This window comes from Lissotriton helveticus, chromosome 11 (genome assembly GCF_964261635.1).
Source record: "Lissotriton helveticus chromosome 11, aLisHel1.1, whole genome shotgun sequence".
In the NCBI taxonomy this organism is placed as follows: domain Eukaryota; kingdom Metazoa; phylum Chordata; class Amphibia; order Caudata; family Salamandridae; genus Lissotriton; species Lissotriton helveticus.
Genome location: NC_136072.1, coordinates 1,185,625,438 through 1,185,647,606, shown reverse-complemented (window position 1 = coordinate 1,185,647,606; position 22,169 = coordinate 1,185,625,438). Strand labels below are relative to the sequence as shown.

General features: G+C 49.2%; 1 protein-coding gene across 1 annotated transcript in view; it reads left to right on the top strand.

Moving 5' to 3' along the window:
• Window positions 1–22,169, top strand: part of PIWIL1 (piwi like RNA-mediated gene silencing 1) — a 1,966,306-nt gene that overhangs the window by 1,887,225 nt on the left and 56,912 nt on the right. The window contains exon 20 of the mRNA XM_078668015.1: window positions 10,777–10,924. Coding sequence (XP_078524141.1) covers window positions 10,777–10,924 — 148 coding nt within the window. The remainder of the gene's footprint in view (window positions 1–10,776; window positions 10,925–22,169) is intronic.

The following is a 22,169-nucleotide window of genomic DNA, read 5'->3' as shown; positions in this document are numbered from 1 at the left end:
CCCGCGTGAGAGTGCACACTGAACCCGAGTCCCCTGGGCCTCCTAGAAGTAATCTAACGATTCCCTAGTCAAGTCCTAGCGATTCCAAAGCCTATTAGTACTGTACTTACCTGCTAGTAATTTCGCATTCCACTTTCAGCGTATATGGTTTTTCGTGCCCCTCGGGCATTTGTATATACTGTGCTAACTTAAGTATTTTCGTAAGAGTTTTGTTGTGTGCCTAGCACCCTGTCCTCATAAAGAGTACAGGGCTGTTGTGAATCTAATAAATACACTGTTTATTTTCATAACACTTGTGTGGTGTCCTTTCACTGGGTGTTCAAGGGGTAATGTGATGGTAAAACAGCTGGCTTAACACGCCCTCTAGAGTCTTAGCCTTAGACTGCTCGTATCCATGCTACTAGGATAGCTGGTCTATAAGGTTGACTTACAACCAATCATCAATAAGGGTTGTTTGGACTGATATATAGTGATCACTAGAATAGTGAGCACTGCACATCAGGCCAACTTCTCACAAGGCTATATTAAGAACTTTTTTTCAAGCTACTGCAACAGATGCAGGTTAGCTACAGCAACAAACAGAACTGCTGTAGCAGTCTATGCAAAGTATGTAATCTACAGCTCGTATGCCTCGAACGGAAAATGCTACTTACCAGTATGCATCTGTTCTTGGCATTTAGAACTGTAGATTCATATACGCCTCCCCGAGTACCTTTATCTATTGCAGTGTTATCTTACTTAGATACATCACCCCTGGACATCTCTTTCTATTCATTACTAACTCCATCACCCTTTATGGCAAAACAATCAGGAGATGGAGTCGATTCCCATGCGCACTATCATCATAAGGAGGAGTCACCTACCTCGTAACTACAAAGACTGCTTCGAAGAAAGACAAAGTGCAAGCGTCCGAGCCCAACACCAGATGGCGATCTGTGCAAAGTATATGAATCTACAGCCTTACATGCCAAGAACAGATGCATACTGGTAAGTAGCATTTTCCTTTTTTTCCGCGTCAGCAGCACAGATCCGTGAAGAGCTACTCTTTCACTTTTTGACATTTTGTTAGCCTCTTTTTTGGTGTGGGTGTTATTTCTCATGTCCAAGAAAAATTCTTGGTTCAATCCGTGTGGGGCCTATCACCGAGATGGACCTGTCAGGTGATGGACCCACACGTGGTTTGTCTCTGGTACCTGGAGCGCGACTACGAGTTTAAGTCAAGCTCCAACTGTCAGGTAATGTCTCCGAAAGCTCAAAGGGAGTGGTCGCTAAAGCTGTTTGAGGGTCGGTGCTCGACACCACGTCGTTCTCGAAGGTCTTGTTCACAGTCCTGGCCGAGAGGAAGGTCCAGGCAACTCTGGGAGTTCTAATTCTTTATTCTCCCACTCGAAGCCATCAAGTTGGTCTGGTAAGAAGCACAAAAAACAGAAGTCGAAGTGTGCTTCGACTTCTCTGCCGACGCGACGGAGGAGTCTCCGCGTTCTAGTCCTTGTTCCTCTGAACCTGTGTCAGTGCTGCGCTTCCCCACCTTCCCAGGAGTCTGAGAGAACCCTGCCTAGCACAAACATGATGGGACTGCATGTGCCTTATAGTTGGGTGGCCTAACTCTATTGGTGTGCCTTTGCACCCCGGAGCCTCAGAGGGGCCTCCATCACGTTCTGAACCTGTCTGTGAATACCTCATGCCTTTTTGGCCGTTACTCCCTGTGGTTAACGGTTTTGCAAGTGCTGTCACAGGTCATGGAGGAAGCCCGGGCCATTCTCCCAAATGGTATCAGACTAGAGAGATGAAGCTAGGTTTGCCATTTGTGGGGTTGACACAACCTACGTGCTGAGCAGAGTGATGTAGGTGGCTGTTGGACCCCACTCCTGGCTGTGAACTTGTGGCTTTTCTGGGGATGTCCAGGCTGCCCTCATGTGCATACCCTTTGATTGCATCTGTCTCTTCGGAGACAAAACAGGCATAACCCTGGAGCACTTTAAGGATTCACTATCTACGGCAATGTCCTTGGGCCTCTCATTGGTTCACCCATTTTGTGGATAGGAAGAGGGTTTTACCGCGCTGGCCAAACCCAAGCCTCAAGACTGCGCAAATTTGGCAACCTCTGCTTGGCTCGTTCTGACCCCATGGGTCAGGTGGCCAGAAGTGACCACCACTGGCAGAAGATCACCGCTGAGAGGTGGGTCCTCCAGATAGTCCGAAGGGGCTACTCCCGCCCCTTCAAGGCTACCCCTCACTCCATGCCAGCGACTGATGGAGGATCACCGGACTTTGCTTCAGGAGGAAGTCATGAACCTCTTGGCCATAGGAGCCCTGGGAAGGGTTCAGGTGCCAGAAGTATGCTGTGGTTTTTATTCCCCCTACTTTCTGGTCCCATAGAAGGAAAAGGGGATGCACCCTATCCTATATCTGCGAACCCTCAAATGCTTACTCAAAAAGGAAAAGTTCTGGATGCTCACACTGTTTCCGGTCTTGTGTGCCCTAAACCCAGGAGACTGGATAGTAGTGTTGGACTTACAGGATACCTATTTTCACACTCCAGACCTGCTTGTTCATCGGCAATACCTGCGGTTTACGGTACACCACAAGCACTTTCAGTTCATGGTGCTCCTATTTGGCCCCTCGTTGTTCACCAAGGTGATGGCGGTGGTTGCAGCTCATCTGTGCAAATCATTCCCTATCTCAACGACTGACTGTTGACCTCCAGACTATGATGAATCTCCTGCATTTGCTGAGGTTCACGGTCAATGTGCCGAAGTCACACCTGACTCCATCTGAGATGCTCCCTTTCATCAGAGTTATGTACACACTGCAGTATCTGAAAGAGACACGTTAGTGATAGATTCCTTACCTTAGAATATCCCCAGGCGTCAGACTGGATCCGGAAAATTTTGCATAGCAATACCCCTGCGCGCTGGCAGGCGTCGGCATTGTTAGCGCCGAAATGACATAGTCGTAGTACTTAGACGCCGCCCATGCGCGCTGCCGTCAGTTCTTTTTTCCGCGCCAGCTAGCGCAGATCTGGAGAAGCTCTACCCCGTAGTCATTTTTTGACTAAACTTTTTTGATCTTTTGATCATTTCTCTACTCGAGTCTTCGACTCCGACGGTGCCGGTAGGGATGCCCGGGTTTAAGCCCTGCTCCAAGTGCGACCGACTGATGTTGGTTACAGACCCCCATCGCCGGTACCTCAAGTGTTTAGGCATCGACCACGACGACCGCACCTGCTCCGACTGCCGGGCCCTGACGTCGAAAGCTAGGCGGGAGCGGTCCTGCAAGCGGCTCGAGCTCCGGCAGTCGGCCCCGCGCCGCTCCAGGTCCCGGTCCCACAAGAGGTCGAGGGACCGGTCGCGTGGTCAGAGTCCTCACAGCTCCGGGTGTGGACATCGGTCGTCCGGATCCAAATCCTCAGGTAAGAGGCATGAGAGGTCGGAGAGACGTCATCGTTCCTCCGACCCACCCCGACGATCGCACGATGCGGCTGGGGGTACGGGTTACACCACCCACGCGGCTCCGACAGAGTCTCAGGCGTCACCGCCTGACCCACACCTTCGGGTCCCTGGGCATGACGCGACGCCAGAGGAGGTCGAGCGGTACCTCATGACCATGAGGTCCCTCCCTTCTCAGCCGGGTCCCGTGGCCCCTACGGGCCCAACGGTCCCGGCTGGGCGCCCTAGCGGGTCGGGTGCTTCGGCTCCGACGCCGTCGGGTGCTTCGGCTCCGCTTCGTGATCCGGGCCGGCGCCGGCCCAGTGGGTGGCGCCCAGTGTGGACGCCGTCCCCAATCTTTCCTTCGGTCCGGCTCTGGTGCCGGTGCGGCATCGCTGGGCGCCGCTACCGACGGCCTTTGGAGATTTCTAGTCCATGAACCGGCCCCATCTATTGACCCTGATCTGCAGGAAATGGGTGACTAGGGTGATTGGGAGGGGTTTGGGGACCCTCTGGCACAAGAGTGCCAGTCTCAAGAGGACTGGACATATGAGCTTGGGGAGGCCAGTGGAATTGACACTTCGCCAGACACTGGATTTGTCTCCCCTCCCATTGTGGCTACGGAGGAGGGGGCTGCTTACAGTGTAGTGTTCGAGTTACCATATAACTAATATAATATCAATGTTATATCACATAGAAATTCACCATATATACATTTGTCAAGGATTTAAACACAATTATCGAGAAAAAAATCATGGAAATTGCATTTATTAGTGCAATATTTGTTTAGGCGCAATATTGATATTTGCGTATATAAATCCGCCTATTGTATCCAATTTTTCAAAACAAACAAAACTTGAATGCAATTGTAAAATCATTACATTTGAAGTGCTCTCAGTGAAAGGGAGGGGGAAGTGTGGAGGTTGTGAGGGACCGGGTAAAGGTGGTGTGACTTTTTCAAGACATCACGTTAAAATCAAAACGCCTTTACAAGAAATGTACAGAAGGTTCCAGAATAGCATCACACATAGGTTAAATTAATAGTTTTTCTTTATGTCCTATGGTGTGTTCAAATGGCGTAGTCTACGTTTCGACCCCCAGTGTACGCTAGAAGGGTAATTAATGCCTCATGTTGGGGTCTTCATCAGGACAGTGGTGTGGAGAGCCTGAAAAAATTAATGGAGAGGCTGGAATTTAATTTGAAATGGTGAACAAACTAAGTGGCAATGAAATTGCAGGAATGAATTACATACATCAATAGACGGTCGACATCTGTGCCGTCTTAGCGTGGGCCTGGGCAGGGCTCCTATTAATTCTGTTTAAATCCTTGACAAATTTATATATGGTGAATTTCTATGTGATATAACATTGATTTATTATATTAGTTATATGGTAACTCGGACCACATTTTATTTGTACTGCTACATGGACCCAGGTCCTTGGGTTATAAGGGCCTACCCCTTTATTACTCATACAGTGTAGTGTTGACGCGGGCGGCCAAGGCCTTAAACCTTGAGCTCCCCGTCGCGGCCGTGAGGACTAACCTCCTCACTGAGGTCCTTAAACCGCCGGCAAGCTCCAGTGAGCCTCTTCTGCCGTTTAATGAGGCCTTGTGTGACGTTCATGTGGGCACTTGGTCCAAGCCCGCCACAGGTCCGCCTGTGGATAGGAACGTGGCCAGACGCTACCGCCTGGCCCCGGACGACCCTTGCTTTTTGTCCACCCATCCCACCCCCAAGAGCCTGGTCATCCAGGCCTCCACTTCCCAGACCGCATTCCCTACGGCTCTGCCCGATCGGGAATCCAAGAGGTATGAACAGTTCGGGAAGAAAGTGTTCTCGTCCCTGAGTTTGGGACTGCGGTCTGTTAATACCGCATGCCTCTTGGGCTGCTACACCCCCACACCCTGTGGGACACGGTCGCGGACGTGCTGCCACAATGTCCGGAGGAGGTCTGGGCTAAACTCGCCCAAGCCCTTGCGGAGAGTCGAGATGCAGCGCGATATTCCATCCGGTGTGGGCTGGATACCACAGACTCACTGGGCAGAGGACGATGGCTAAGACGGTGGCGGTTCGACACCATGCCTGGTTGAGGTCCGCCAACTTTTCGGCCGATGTCCAGGCCACTCTTCTGGACATGCCGTTTGATGGCAGTCGCTTCTTTGGCGACAAGGCAGACCATGCGCTTGAGCGTTTTAAGGACTCAAGGGTTACGGCCAAGTCCTTGGGCCTCTCGGCCACACGCCAGCAATCGGGTGCCTTTCGCTCCTTTCGTGGCCACGGAAGGGGCGCCCCCACACGTTCTGCCAGCCACGCACCGCAGAATGTTCAACAGCGCGGTGGCGGCGGTCGGGAACAACGGCGAGGCCAATCCACACCTCTCCCCGCAGCATCCGCCTCAAAACCTTCGTAGTCCGTGTTTTCAGGCCCATGTGACGCCAGTGGGGGGCAGGGTTCGCCATCACCTCTTCCACTGGCGCACTGTCACGTGGGACAGGTGGGTGCTGCAAATCGTCCGAAGGGGCTACTCCCTCCCCTTCGAGGCGACCCCTCCAGCCATGCCACCGCAATTCCACCGCGTGTCGGGGGATCACTTGCAACTTCTGCAAGAGGAAGTCACGGCCCTCTTGGCACGGGGGCCATCGAGCGCGTTCCTGGGCCAGAAGTAGGGTGTGGTTGTGACTCCCACTACTTTCTGGTACCCAAGAAGGGCAAAGGGGGCCTACGCCCTATCTTGGACCTACGGAACAACAACGGCTTCCTCCGTCTTAGCTACCCTGGAGACTGGATGGTAGCGTTGGACTTACAGGACACCTATTTTCACATCCCCGTCCTGCCGGCGCTACCTGCGGTTCACGGTAGGCCACAAGCACGTTCGGTTTACCGTGCTCTCCTTCGGTCTTACCAGCGCCCCACGGGTGTTGACTAAAGTGATGGCGGTGGTCGCAGCTCATCTGCGCAGGTTAGGGGTGTCAGTCTTCCCCTACCTCGGCGACTGGTTGTTAAAGGCGGGCTCGCCCCAGACAGTCGTCTGCCACCTCCAGACTACGGCCGACCTCCTGCACTTGCTGGGGTTCTCCATCAACGTGCCGAAGTCGCACCTGTGTCCCTCTCAGAAGCTCCTCTTCATCGGAGCGGTTGTAGACTCGGCGCAGTTTCGGGTTTATCCTCCCGAACAGCGGGTACGGGATATTCAGGCTCTGATTCAGATCTTTCAGCCTTTATCCCGAGTATCGGTCAGGTTGACACCGCGGCTTCTGGAGCTGATGGCCTCCTGCATCCTTCTGGTGCATCACGCCCGGTGGCAGATGCGGACCCTGCAGTGGGACCTGGAGTTTCAGTGGGCCCAGCATCCGGGCAACTTGTCCGATCATGTCTTGATCTCGGAGGGCACTGCAAGACAGTTGCAGTGGTGGCTCACGGACCGCGATTGGGTCAGTGGCAGATCCCTCTCCCTACACCACCCGGAGCACATGGTTGACACGGATGCGTCCCTCCAGGGCTGGGGAGGCCACATGGGAGAGGCGGAGATCAGAGGCATCTGGTCTCCGGCCGAGTCCCGGCTCCATATCAACGTTCTGGAGCTGCAGTCGATCCGACTAGCACTGAAGGCATTCCTCCCCTCTGTCCGGGGCAGTGTAGTGCAGGTGTTCACGGACAACACCACCGCCATGTGGTACTGCAACAAACGGGGCTGGGTGGGGTTGTGGACCCTATGCCCGGAGGCTCTGCGCCTCTGGCAGTGGCTGGAACATCAGGACGTGACCCTGGTGGTTCAACACCTAGCAGGTACTCTGAATGCCAGGGTGGACGAACTCAACCGTCGGTGCATGATGGATCACGAATGGCGTCTGAACTCGGACGTGGCTCAAGGTCTCTTTCTGCAGTGGGGAGAGCATTGGTTAGATCTATTTGCCACAGAAGAGAACGCGCAATGTCATCAGTTCTGCGCGTTGGAATTTCCAAGGCGGCACTCGCTCGGAGACGCTTTTCGTCGCGAGTGGAGTTGCGGTCTATTGTACGCCTTTCCGCCTATACCACTTCTGCCCAAAGTGCTGAAGATCAGGCGCGACCGGGCCCAGGTTATCCTTGTGGCTCCGGACTGGGCACGAAGATACTGGTATCCCGAGCTACTCAGCATGTCAGTCGATCCCCCGATTCGTCTGCCTCTTCGGGAGGACCTTCTGTCGCAGCAGCAGGAGACCGTCCTCCACCCGAACCTGTCCAGTGTCCACCTACAAGCTTGGAGAGTGAGCGGCGGCAGTTGAGGCCATTTGACTTGCCTCCTGAAGTCTGTAATGTCATTCTGGCAGCCAGGCGTCCCTCCACAAAGTCGGTATACGCCTGCAGGTGGAACAGATTTGTGGCATGGTGCACAGCAAAGGCTGTGGATCCACTCTCTGCACCCCTTTCTGAGGTTCTCCTCTTCCTTCTTTCTATCAAGGGCTACCTTTCTGCCCTTTCAGCTTGTTAAAACCACTTGGATGCTAAGGTACTTCTGGATCTTTAGCTTCATTTCCATTGAAATGAATGGGCACTCCATGACGAGTTACCCTTGTCATTAGCATCCAAGTGGTTATTAAGGCTACCTGATCAAGCTTCTTTGTTCAATTCCCCTATTGTAAATCGCTTTCTGAAGGGCATCACACACACGTTCCCTCCTGTTCCGTTTGTGATGCCTCAGTGGGACTTGAACCTTGTTCTTACATTCATGATGTGCGCTCCCTTTGAACCACTTCACAACTGTCCTCTCCGCCTTCTTTCTCTAAAGACTGCTTTCCTGGTTGCCATCACCTCTGCCAGGAGAGTGAGTGAGCTCCAGGATCTTTCATCTAAACCCCCTTTCCTTTCTATCCATCCGGACAAGGTTGTGTTGCTGACTAGGCCATCTTTCCTGCCCAAGGTTGTCACGGCCTTCCACATCGGGCAGTCTATCACCTTGCCTACCTTCTTTCCGCCACCCTCTAAAGAGGAAGAGCGGCTCCACCGTCTGGACCCAAAACGTGCGCTCTCTTACTATCTGGATCGCACACGCCAGTTCCGGGTGGATGACCAACTCTTTGTTGGTTATGTGGGCGCTAAGAAGGGAAAGGCGGTGCACAAGCCGACCATCTCCCGGTGAATCATATTGTGTATCCAGGCATGCTACTCCTTGGCTAAAAAGGAGCCCCCTGTTGGATTGCGGGCTCATTCCACTCGGGCTACGGCGACTACAACTGCCCTGGGCCAGGGAGTGCCCTTGCAGGACATTTGCCAGGCAGCTACGTGGGCCTCGCTGCACACGTTTGCAAGACACTATTGCCTGGACAGTCAAGTGCGGAGGGATTGCTTCTTTGGCCGTTCCGTCCTCCAGGACTTTCTGGTGTGATTATTGGTTCGCAGACCCACCACCGGGGTTGGTATTGCTGGGGTATCTATTCTAAGGTAAGGAATCTATCACTAACGTGTCTCTTTCAGATGCACAAGTTACTACTTGTGTAACGATATATATGTAAGAGACATTAGTTAGTGATAGATTCCTTACCGACCCACCCATCCTCCCCGTTCTGCGAACCGATATCTAGGGTTAAGGTCATCCCCTTTTAGGGCCCTAGTTTCATGGCACCAGTGTTAGTTCTATCATGGCTCTGCGTATTTGGCGTGGAAAAGCTGTGTATCATAACTGACGTCAGCGCACATGGGCGGCGTCTAAGTACTCTGACGACGTCATTCCGGCGCTAACGACGGACGCGGACGACACCTGCCGGCGCGCAGGGGTCTTGCTACGTAAAATCTTCCGGATCCAGTCTGACGCCTGGGGATATTCTAAGGTAAGGAATCTATCACTAACTAATGTCTCTGACAGATATATTGTTACACAAGTAGTAACTTGTGCTTTGGGCCTATCCGCCCAAGCGGAAAGTCCAGGGTATTAAGGTTATGATTCAGATGTTTCAGCCTCTAACATGGATGTTGTTAAGAATGACTCTGAGGCTGCTGGGCCTCATGGTCTAATGCATCCTGCTTGTGACACATGCCAGATGGCATATGCCGGCTCAGCAGTGAGACCTAAAGTTCCATTGGGGGCAGCACCAGGGCAATCTCTGAGGGATTCTCTTGCCATTCAGAGCCTTTCTTCTTACAATCAAGGGAAAACTGGTTGAAGTGTTAACCAGCAACACCACCGCCATGTGGTACTGAGGCAAACTGGGCCGGGTGGGGTCTTCAACCATGGACTTTGCTGAAACAGCAGGGCAATTCCCTCATGGTTCGTCACCTGGCAGGTTACCTGGTTGCCAGGGCAGACGAATGAAGCTGTTGATGCTTAGCAGATCATGAATGGCATCTCCATCTGGAAGTGGTGCAAGGTCTTTCAGCGGTGGGTAGAACCTTGGTTAGATCTGTTCGCCTGCGCCGAGGACATGCAATGTCAGCAGTTTTGCGCGTTGGAGTTTCCAGGGCTGCTCTTGTTCAGAGACGCTTTTTGTCTCAAGTTGCGCTCAGGCCTCCTATACGCCTTTCCACCCATACCACTCCTGCCCAGAATGCTCAAGAAGTTCAGGAACAACCGGGCCAAAGTCATTCATGTCGCTCCTCACTGGGCACGGGGAGTCTGGTATCCCAAGCTTCTCAAATTGAGCATTTTAAAGTACTATTTTATTACCATTCAAAAAGCCTGCCACACATGACCAAAGGCCATACCCTAAATTAACCTCCAACCGAACAAACAAACCCCCTCCCACTCCTCAAGCCTCCAAAGACCCTGGGGACCCCATCCCTGTGTACAAAAACATGAGGGGCTGGAGATGCATTTACCCCCTTTCTCCTCCTCAGCCCAAATGGGTCCAGAGGGGCACATGGCCCTGGGAACCCCTCGTACCCAGGTGCCACAAGGGAGTGAATAAAAGCTTACCAGAGCTCTAAGAATTAACTACTGGAAACCCTGGTAGGTTTTTCTTTAATGTTTAGAAGGAGTTATTGCACAGGATGGCAATGCAATATTCAATAGTGGCATACTGCTTAAACCACATGTTTGAGAACTTGAGTTATTAGTTCATTGCTTGCTATTACAGGCAAGCATTTTGATCTTTTCTAGTCCCTGAATCTTTTTTTATCTGTTCTAGTCTGAAGCATGGTCATAGTTTACAAAAATATAGTAAGTTTAGAATGTAATGGACCCCTAAAATCAAGTGGATGTCATAGTATTTGGTTATGGAAGTTTTTGATACATTAAACTGAAATCTACCTAAAATTGTAAGGAGAGTACGTTTTACAAGAAAGAGCAAGCATTAGCAAAAGTAATATGTGGTAGATTAATCAGTATTTTTAATTTACTCCGTAAATCAGATACATTATTTTATGTATTCCAGGTATGACTTTTTTATCGTCAGTCAATCTGTGAGGATTGGAACTGTTACTCCAACGCACTATAATGTAGTTTATGACAACAGTGCTTTGAAACCAGACCATATGCAACGTTTAACATACAAACTCTGTCACATATATTATAACTGGCAAGTAAGTATTTTTATGCAATGAGTTTGAACTGTATCTACTTTGCCTTGCTTGATTTGTGACCTTCTCAAAACAAAGGCATTTTAAAATGTATGTTCCTTATTTTACAATAAGATACATGGTTCTTGAATTTAGTTTGTTCATTACTAGTTTGAGATTAAAATCTTTCGTGCTTTACATAGAAACTCCGACTGCTGCCGGATCAGTTGAAAGAAATTAAATAAAATGCCAGCTGTATAATAGAAATGGTTAAGCTACAGTGCTTCCATATAATTGAGAGTTAAACAAGATCAAAATCTACAATACTTGTTAGCTCACCTTTTGCTATTAGACCTCAACCACTCATGCAAGCCACTTCAACACCCCCTAAAATTAGCAATCTTGTCAAAACTGCCTTAAGCTTTACTGTCGCCATGTAGCTGCACCTAAACTTGTTTCGGTCTGCTTTAAACCATGCCATTGGGCTGAGTTAGTCTGGCACCTGAAGTAGGAGTATCCGAAATCTCATTCAATTAGCAGCAGTATTGTATTGGCTATTGGGGGTTCCATTTAGTCCAAAATCATTTTTGAGAATTCTTACTACATTTTTGTAAAAGCAGTTTAAGAAAATGCATGGAAAGGGTCCATGGAGAACGCACCCTTTCATTTCTGTCCAACCTGCAATGTCAAGTGCACCTAAGCCAGGCAGAACCCACTACTCTAGTCAAGGCACACCTAAGATAACCCCTGCTCTCACCCCCTTGGTAGCTTGGCAGAGCAGTCAGGCTTATCCCAGAGGCATTGTGTAAAGCGTTTGAGCAACACACTCACAAAGCAGCTTCAACTAGGCACATCACAAAAGAGCCTCCACACACGGATATATATTAAAATAGCCTTTGTATTATCCATAAAAACACATTAGAACACAATCACATAAATATCTCTGTGCCACTAGGTACTAGTCATGACTTCACAGGGATTACATAAATCACTTGGACAATTGTCATAATCGTCACAATTAGTGCAACCAGTATCTACTGGCAGGATTATACTAAGCATGAAACACTATGCAAGCACATCGTCCACATTGCAGCATAGTGACCACCTGTAGTGTGCACATATTAGAAAAAGCATTCAGTATAAACATCATCAGCAATGCACTACAGCAGCCACTTGTACAGTGCACATGTCAGAAACCTCATGCCAACAGTAGGCCTATCGCCACAGATAACCACATCAGTATATAATCATCATAAAACTTTATTTCTGTAAAATACCATAAAAAGTAGGTAAAGATCATATAAAAGCAGTACACATCGATGAAGTTGAAGTTAAGGGATTTTGAAAACGCTCGATCACCGTGCGGTTTCTTGGCGCTTAGGACGGGTGACCTGAATGAACAGAGAGGGTTGACTAGAGTGAAAAGGCTCGTGAAAAGAGAAAAGTCTTGAGGACTTTATGGAAATCGAGGTAAGTTGGACTGGATCTGATAGCAATAGGGAGGGCATTCCAGAAGGACGAAGCCAAGGAGGAAAACTTCAGGCCCCCTGATTTAGTTTTTCCTAAAACGGGTAACACATAGCAAGATTTGAGAGGAGGAACGCAGGTCTCTGGTGGGGACATAAGCTTTAATTTTAGAGTTGATAAAGGCAGGCGCAGTGCCTACCAGGGCCTGAAAAGTCATACAACCCATCTTGAATAAGGAGCGCTCAGGAATGGGTAGCCAATGCAGGGCTTTTAGCAGAGGGGTGACATGGTGAAATTTGGGAAGTTTGTAAATCAGTCGGGCGGCATGATTTTGAATAAGCTGGAGGCGCCGGAGGTCATAAGCGGGGGCGCCTGTGTACAAGATGTTGCCATAGTCAAGGCGTGGCATGACCATGGCCATAAGAATAAGCTTAAGGGCTGCAAAAGAAAAGAAGCGGGAAATATTGCGAATGGTGCGGAGTGTCAGAAAACATGATGATACCACAGTGCTGATCTGTGAACACAATGTGAGGTCATTGTTGACTTTGATCCCCAGGGTTTTTACAGAGGTAGAGGGTGAAGGAGGGGAACCAAGAGAAGGGGGCCAGAAGGTAGAGGTCCAGGGGCTGGGACTGCCACCTGTAAGTACCAGTTTGGTCTTGACTGGGTTTAACTTGAGGTGATTGCAGTTCATCCAGTCGCTGATAAAGGTCATGGTAGTTTGGAAATTGTGTATAGAAGCAGGGGATGGGGATAGATAAAAGATCAGCTGGAGATCATCGGCATAGTTGAATACCGAGACATCCATCTGTTGCAGAGCAGATATGAGGGGATGAATGTAGAGATTGAAAAGGAGGGGAGAGAGGGAGGAACCCTGTGGTACCCCACAGTGGACGGCACGTGAGGGAGCCGAGAAATCAGCTAGCTGAACAGCTTGGGTGCGGTTTCCTAAGAAGGAGGTGAGCCAGGCCGGGTCCCCAGATGCCGGCTAGCAATAGTCGATAGCAATGGAAATCAACTAATACAAGAATAAATTCTAAAACATTTTCGAAATAGAGACAATTAGACAAAATTCATACATGCCAGAGCCCCGGAAGATGGTAAAGATAAAAGAGTTTGTAAAAAAAAAGTGGAATTTATAAAAAAAAAACTGTGGAGAGTCATTAGCTACCATTCCAGACTTAAACTCCTTGAACAAAGGGTCTGCGCTTATGCCACATAGCTGCCAAAAATTGCGAAACGGCAAATACAATAGATCCAGTTGTGTCTGACTTTAACACTCTGAGCACTTGCATACAATGCTGAAAGCCCACATTTTTGCACAGGGGTACGAGCCAATACCTCCTCGGTTTAACGTACGCCGGGCAAAAGAAGAAGACGTGGAGCTCAGTTTCAATATCACAATTGCAAGCTGGGCAGTTCTTCAAAGCAAGAGATAACCACTTGCTGGAAAGGGCTTGTAAGGGTAGAACTTCATCCCTCAGTTGGACATAATGTTTTTTTGCTAAAATTGGATATATATATCGTCTAAAAATCGCTCAAACAAGTAAAAGTCCTTCACATGCAAAAATGAAGCAGTAACAGAACCAACCTGGGGATTACTTACTGCTGCATTAAATTTATCATAACGGTAAATTTTAGCAAGCGTGATACGTGAGATGGATTTACATTCGCTCTCAGGGTCCATAGAGCAGGAACTCCTAGCCTTGAGAACTCGTTCTTAATAAAGGAGAGCCAGGGGATTTTCAGAGCACTCGGATAGGTCAGTATTTCTTTGAGTTCCTGTCTGTAATTTGTCAGCTCTAGTGTCACCCAGAGCCTGCGCCAAAACCTGAGAGGTTTTAATGCTAATTCTTCGTCAATAGATCTAATCCCCAGATCAAGCCTTAGAGGAAGGAGCGGGGTACTGGTTGGGAGTGCTAAGAGCTGTCTTAAAAATGTATTCTCGACCCTGGGGATTTCGGTCCTGTTGCAATGCACCCATAGTTCACCCCCATACATAATAGCACCCCTTGCTTGTGATTTATAAACTTCCAACGGAGGACCAACAGGTTTATTAGTAGACTTGTTGGATAGCTTCAGAATTCCTCCAGAAAGTTGGGCCAATTTTGGTTCCGATTTTGTTTGCTGAGGACCCCACGTCATGTTCTCATTGATGGTAGCCCCCAGAGAGTCAAAGGTATGTACCCTTTCTTTTCTTGTTGTCCCTAGACTTCGATTCGGTCGAGTAGTTCTGGGCGGATTATAGATCATAAATTTGGTTTTAAGGGAGTTGATCTCCAATCCCCTGGCAGTGCAGAATTCTTCGAACCCATCCAATGTTTGCTGTATGCCCATAGGTGATTTAGAAAGTAAGAGGGTGTCATCGGCGGACATGATGGCAGGCACCCTGTCACCAGCCAACTTAGGGGCGTCCGTTAAGATGCGCGATTACTCCGTTGACATAGAGGCAAAACAGGGTCGGTGCAAGCACGTAGTCCTGCCTTGCCCCCCTGCCAACAGGAAACCGAGACGACAGAGCTCCGTTTTTCCCGCATCTAACTTGGGCAAAGTTAGCCTCATGTAGCCTCATCAGGACTGGGAGAAGGTGGATAGGAATGCCCAGCTCATGGAGGACACTCCAAAACTTCCCCCGGGGGACAAGATCAAATGCAGAGCAAAGGTCCACGAATACCAAATAGAGGCTGCCTCCCTCTATTCTCACTGTTTTCCAATGCAAGAGTAGTAAACGGTGGAGGTATTCTTCCTAAACCCTGCCTGATAGGGACTAAGAATTGTAAACTCTTCTATCCAGTCTTGTAGGCGATCAAAGATGAGTCTCGCAAAGATTTTCTGGGGGACATCGATTAAGCTTATGGGTCTGTAGTTGGATGGGAGCAGAGGAGAGCCCTTTTTAGGTCTCGCCTGTCGATGCGCATGCGCATCGAGCTTGCGAGACTATTGGGGCTTAACCACTCTTTAACTAACTTGCAAGGAATCGTGGCGATTCCTTGCAGTGCCCGTGACTTTTAAGCTCAATGCGCATGCTCATTGAGCTTAAAAGCGTGTGCACATCAGTTCCCTCAGCCGCACTCCAGTCCCCTGCTGCTTTCACACCCTCTCCCCGCTCCGCCCCCTCCCCTGCCCGCCGTGTCGCATTTCTCCTCCCCCCTCCCCTTATCTGCCTTTCCCTCCGTCTTGTTTTTTTTTTTACCCGCTCCGCCCCCTCACCTGCCCGCCGTGTCGCATTTCTTTTCTCCTCTTTGCTCCTCCAGCAGTTCTCTGTCACCTTTCCTTCTCTCCTCCCTTGTTCTACTTGCTATGAACGTGGGTTTGAAGTTTAGGATGGAGATAAACCATGGCGGAAACATAATCTCTGCAAGAGAGACTGTGAACCGGTAATACCGACACTACTTGCATAGGCGTAAGAAAGAGAAGATTGTTCAAAATAGCCGTAAAACAACCTCATTCTTTAATAAAAACTCTACCTGCCAGCGGTTTGTTTATGAACCGTGGCGTGGGATGAGGGAGGGGGACGACTAAATCCTGCCTCCTCCTTCTCCCCATTTCCCGATCCGCGTGATTCACCCGTGCGTCAGCGCTGCTTGGACAGGATGTCGCCCCGTATTGCGTCAGTGCCATGCTATGTTCTTTCCATACAAGGAGACGCGACCAGCTGCTGCCTGTTGTTGGTGGCCGCCATGTTAAATAGAGGCGTACTAGATAGTACTCTATAAGTATTCCCGAACAATCAGTAGTTAAACACAGTGATTTTATCGAAGGTGTAACACATTTCTTCGTAGAAGCAAACACATTTTTGTGAGGAACCACTTTACTACCGTTAGAATTATTTATACACATGCTAGATATGTATAAGATTCTAGTCAAACACAACTAATGTGCTTGCCGTTTTATGGTGACAAACAATACTCTTTATTTTTTGTTAGGTCTTTGGTGTTAGTCAGTTAGTCATGTTTCCGTTAGTTAACACGGCATGACTTCGCTTTAAAATGTCCGTCCCATTAGCAAGTTCTGCTTCGAGGGTACGCCATCCGTTAGCACATGACGGGCCAAACATGGGCATGCTTCCGAGACAGGATTTCGTAAACGGAAAAGGCTTGATGACGTGACAGCGGACACTGTTTGACTTCACAGCTCATTTCTGTTTTGCCATCCATAGGCGATTTTTTTTTCTATTATTTCATTTCCTTCCACTATAAACGTCATCTTTCCACAGAAGTTCTAAAACAGTAATCCTAATGTTTTTGTTGTTTTGTTTTTACAAAGTACTTGTCGAGTAAGTATTGACGCCACCACAGGTTATTTTGCCACAGCGAACCTGCAGCGGCAGGGACCAACTGTCCAGCATTAACTTCGTATACCGATCATCGTTAGTGCCACTATTTTTCGCGTCGCCAACTTATTTATTGACAGTCCTTCCATTCTACAATGCCACTAATTGAATTTAGTGCTCTGGCGAAATTGCCAACTCGATTGGGATGTACATCAGTGTAATTCTTCGTTTTACTGCTTACTGAGATTAATCTATTTTGCCTTTTCCCTCTGCTAGTTGTAAGGTGGTGAATGTTGTTACTGTTCAAACCCAAGATTGTATTCAATTAGGCCAAACCAGAATTTGTTACAAAGGTATCAGTAAAAAAAAACAGCGGTTTGTGCTCGCACATTCCGCAGTGAGTTTTTATTTTGATACATTTTGGTGTTAGAGCACGTGTGCCTAAATAATAGCAATTTCCTTTTGCTTGCATTTGTGTAGTGCCCTTTCGGTGTTTGATGTACACCTGAAGCACCCAGTTTTCATGTGGTTCTGAAGTTAAAATTACAAACCTGAGTACCCACGCAACACCACTCAACCACGCAACGCCACTCACCCACGCAATGCCACTCACCCACGCAATGCCACTCACCCACGCAATGCCACTCACCCACGCAATGCCACTCACCCACGCAATGCCACTCACCCACGCAATGCCACTCACCCACGCAATGCCACTCACCCACGCAACGCCACTCACCCACGCAACGCCACTCACCCACGCAACGCCACTCAGCCACGCAACGCCACTCAGCCACGCAACGCCACTCACACACGCAACGCCACTCACACACGCAACGCCACTCACACACGCAACGCCACTCACACACGCAACGCCACTCACACACGCAACGCCACTCACACACGCAACGCCACTCAACCACGCAACGCCACTCAACCACGCAACGCCACTCAACGCCACTCACACATGCAACGCCACTCACACACGCAACGCCACTGAAACAACAGCGCCACTCAAACAGCGCCACTCACACGCAACGCCACTCACACACGCAACGCCACTCACACACGCAACGCCACTCACCCACGCAACGCCACTCACCCACGCAACGCCACTCACCCACGCAATGCCACTCAGCCACGCAATGCCACTCAGCCACGCAATGCCACTCAGCCACGCAACGCCACTCAGCCACGCAACGCCACTCAGCCACGCAACGCCACTCAGCCACGCAACGCCACTCAGCCACGCAACGCCACTCAGCCACGCAACGCCACTCAGCCACGCAACGCCACTCAGCCACGCAACGCCACTCAGCCACGCAACGCCACTCAGCCACGCAACGCCACTCAGCCACGCAACGCCACTCAGCCACGCAACGCCACTCAGCCACGCAACGCCACTCAGCCACGCAACGCCACTCAGCCACGCAACGCCACTCAGCCACGCAACGCCACTCAGCCACGCAACGCCACTCAGCCACGCAACGCCACTCAGCCACGCAACGCCACTCACACACGCAACGCCACTCAAACAACAACGCCACTCACACACGCAACGCCACTCACACACGCAACGCCACTCACACACGCAACGCCACTCACACACGCAACGCCACTCACACATGCAACGCCACTCACACATGCAACGCCACTCATCCACGCAACGCCACTCATCCACGCAACGCCACTCATCTATTTGCAAAACGAAAAATGTTAAACTCTTCTATTGCGAGACCTATTGCATTTTCAATGCTTGTTATGTATGGGGACAATCTCTGCACCCAACCAAGTACAGGAAACCACCATGCCTCTCAAGATTGCGTTAAATATAATCTTAAGGTATGGACCCCAAATGTTCGGCTCGTGCCTGAAAAGGTCACCCTGGAGTTTGTCCAGGCCTGGTGCTTTGCCTGAAGTGAGTTTAGCGATTGCATTGTAAACTTCCATATCCGTAAACTCGTCACCTCTGGCTGCATGTTAAGTATAGATTAAGCATGGGCGGATTTTGCGAATTGGCAATCCGCGAACTTGCGTATTTACGGATTCGCAATCCGCGAACTCTCGCGAATTTGCGGGGTTTTTTTTGTGTGTTCGCAAGGGTTTCTGCCAGTTCGCGAGGGTTCTGTACCAGTTCGCAATTGCGAACTTATTTGTCAGCTCGCAACGGCCGTGACTATGTTGTTTCTACGTCTGGTTCATCATCACAGGTTCACAGCACCCTCTGTTTCACCACTGCCACCCTCTGGTACACCCATGCCACCCTCTGGTACATCACTGCCACCCTCTGGTTGGTTTATCACTGTAGATTATGGGGGTGAAAAAAAGCAAGCACACCTGCCCTGCTTCAACTGATATGAATTAATTTGGGGTTGATTAATGTGTCACTGAATTTAAACTTCCAGTCTGGCTGGCACCTGCTTCCTTATCTGTAATTTGCTTTCTGTTGCAGTGCAATTTTTTTCACAGGACCTTTGTGGCCTACTTGTAGCTATTCTCTGAGCCTGCTGTGAGGGTCAGAGCAGGGTCATAGAATAGTTGCAAGTAGGCAACTGAACTCTGAAGGGGCCCCTCTGGAAGCACTACAGGGAATGGTTACTAATGATAAGATTGAACTTTTGCACCTGCTGAGTGCTTTCAGTTTTGTCTGTAATTGCTTTCTGTTTCAGTGTAATTTTTTTAACAGGACCTTTGTTGTATACTTGTAGCTATTCTCTGAGCCTGCTGTGAGGGTCAGAGCAGGGTCATAGAATAGTTGCAAGTAGGCAAATGAACTCTGAAGGGGCCCCTCAGGAAGCACTACAGAGAAAGGTTACTAATGACCAGATTGAACTTTTGCTGAGTGCTTTCAGTTTTGCAAAAATCCAAATATCCAGCAGCATCCACAAAAAGTAACCCTTCCAGGTCAAGATCCAAATCAAAGTGACCAGCACATGAAGAAAGCACTGGGAGGAGCCTGCTGGACAGGAACAGGAAGTTGGAGACTGTGGGGCACTTCCTTCCTCCCCCCCCCCCCCCCCAATGGACTCCTTGCAAAGAAAAAGTGCAGGCAAATGTCAACCTGAGGAGTTATTCTGATAAAAATCATAATTTTCAAGGTTTATGCTGCCTGCTGGTGGATTTCTTGTGCGAAATTGCAAATTTTGCAATCTCGCAATTGCGAGATTGTCGCTGCCCGCCGCATCTACGTGTTCGCAAGTGTTTACTCCCGCGAAATTGTATAGTATTCTAGTTGGCAAGTGCGACCAAGCAAAAAATCCGCTTCGCACGGATTTTACGAATTTTCGGCAAGTTCGCGGATTGCGAATTTGCCGAAAATCCGCGAGCTGAAAGGATTTTACGCCCATGCTTAGTATAGATTGAGTTAAAGTGTTTTCAGGGTCGTCAGAGAGACCCTCAATAGAGTACAAGGCCCAGTAATGGTCTTCACAGGCTTCCGCCGATATGTTGGGTTCAATGGCTGCTTTCGGCTCACCACAGCTAGTGTTTATAATAGACCAAAATTTCCAAGAGTCTTTATTAGCTAGCGCAAGTGTTAAAGTGGACCACTTGTCATAGTCCATTCTTCCTTCGCACACTTAGTTATCCTTTTATAGTGTGCCCTTCTGTCTTTAATTGCCGTTCTATTGTTATCTTTTATGGCCTGCAATAGTTCTGTGTTTGCCTTCCGGCAAATTGTATTATACTTTGAGCAATGGGGAGCCCTATTTCTCTTCTTAGGAGCCCGAGGATTAAGTACATCTGCCAGATTAAGTACTAGGCCCTCGTGGAGAGCCTCCATTTTATTTAAGTAATCAGGGGGCAGAGGTGGATTGAATAGGGCTGCAACCTCTATAAAAGAAGGAATCGCCAAGCTATAGAGTTTTACTATTTGTTCCGGGTGTTCCCCTAGTGTATGCCATCTTACTCTACGCCTGTCATTGGATAGGGTAAGATCACCATCATTTTCCCCGGAAAGTAGAACACCACTCCTGCCGGTATTGGGCAGGCCCAATTCTAAGATTAGGGCATTATGGTCGCTATCAATTCTTGTGGCAACATTAAGATCAATTACCTTTGGCCACAACCTTGTCTCAGCCAGAATATAATCAAGATGAGACGTTTGTACAGGTTTATTAAAAGTAGGTTTAGCTGGGGTACCAGAGGGGGTGCGACCATTGCATGCTCGTAAGGAGTGGGTTAGGGTTAATGCCGTGATCTGTATGGTTAACGGGGTCCATGACCTAGGCGATAAAGCCTGAATCAGAGGGCTGGACCAGTGATCGTCCTCTACCGAAAAGACAACTTCACTCATACCCTCGATGGGCTCGTAGTGGCAGTTTAAGTTGACCCCCCCACCAGAAAATAAGTACTAATCTGGATTGTTGAGATAGAGGGACAGGTCATTGATAGTACTGGACTCTTTGGTTATACTAACAGGGCGTGAATAGACATTGATCTATGCTAGCTTGGAAGCATTAGGCAAAGTAAGAACTACACATTGGATATCTTTGGAGCAAGTATTTAGTGGCTTGACCGTACCATCCAGATGGGATCCTATCCAAACAGTGAGTCCCCCTGACGGACGACCTCTCCCTCCCCATACTGCCGGGACAAAGAACAAAGCAAATCCTGTCCAATATTGCTCCGTCCGAGACCAGGTCTCTTGAAAGAGACACACGTCACATTCATCCACAAAAGAGCCCCAGTTGGGACAGGTCAGCTTGTTAGTCAACCCTGCCAAGTTCCAGGATAAGAGTTTGTGTCTCTGCCCTAGTACCCGCAGCCATGCTCCTAGGTGCCTCCTCAGTTGCCTCCCCAGTTAAATCCACTACGGTCAGCAGGGGGGACAATGGGTGGCCTTCATGGGCTAAGTCTACTACGGACTCCTTAGATCTATCCAAAGGGATTACGCTGCAACTTGGAATAGTTAGGGTCAATGTATCTACCATGCTGCTTGCAACACTCCTGCCCCTTACAGGGCTAGAGAATATTGCAGTGCCATCATCCAACTCCCTCCACTCTGTCTCACTGTCTACCCCATTTTTATCCACAGAAGAGGACTGCAAGTTGCAAGGATTCAGTTAGTCCACCATATCCAGGCAGCCGTATCTATTTTGCAGTAAGACGGCCGGAGGAAGTAGGGGTCCTGTGAACCTGCCCCGACTTAAGTCAACCACAGTTAGACACCCTAGAGTTTTCCATACTTGTTCGGAGCCTGGACTAGTTCGCAGTGAGCCAGAGTGATAAAAGTGCGAGGGGATGAGACTGGATAACTGACGCGGGTGTGAACTGACTCCACTCACAGATGTATGGCACCGTCCGTGTGTCTCTGAAGTTTATCAGGATGCAATCTCCCTTGTGTCTTTTACTCTGTGATCCACCCATGACACTCTTCAGACAAACATAATTCCACTGGTTACATGTGGTGGCAGTGGTCTATTTTTGTTAAACCAATAGGTGACCTTATACTTTAGTGTCAAGTACGATTCCTCGCTATCGTTCCTCAACTCAGGTACTCCAGCTAAGATCACTTTGTATGGGCTGGAT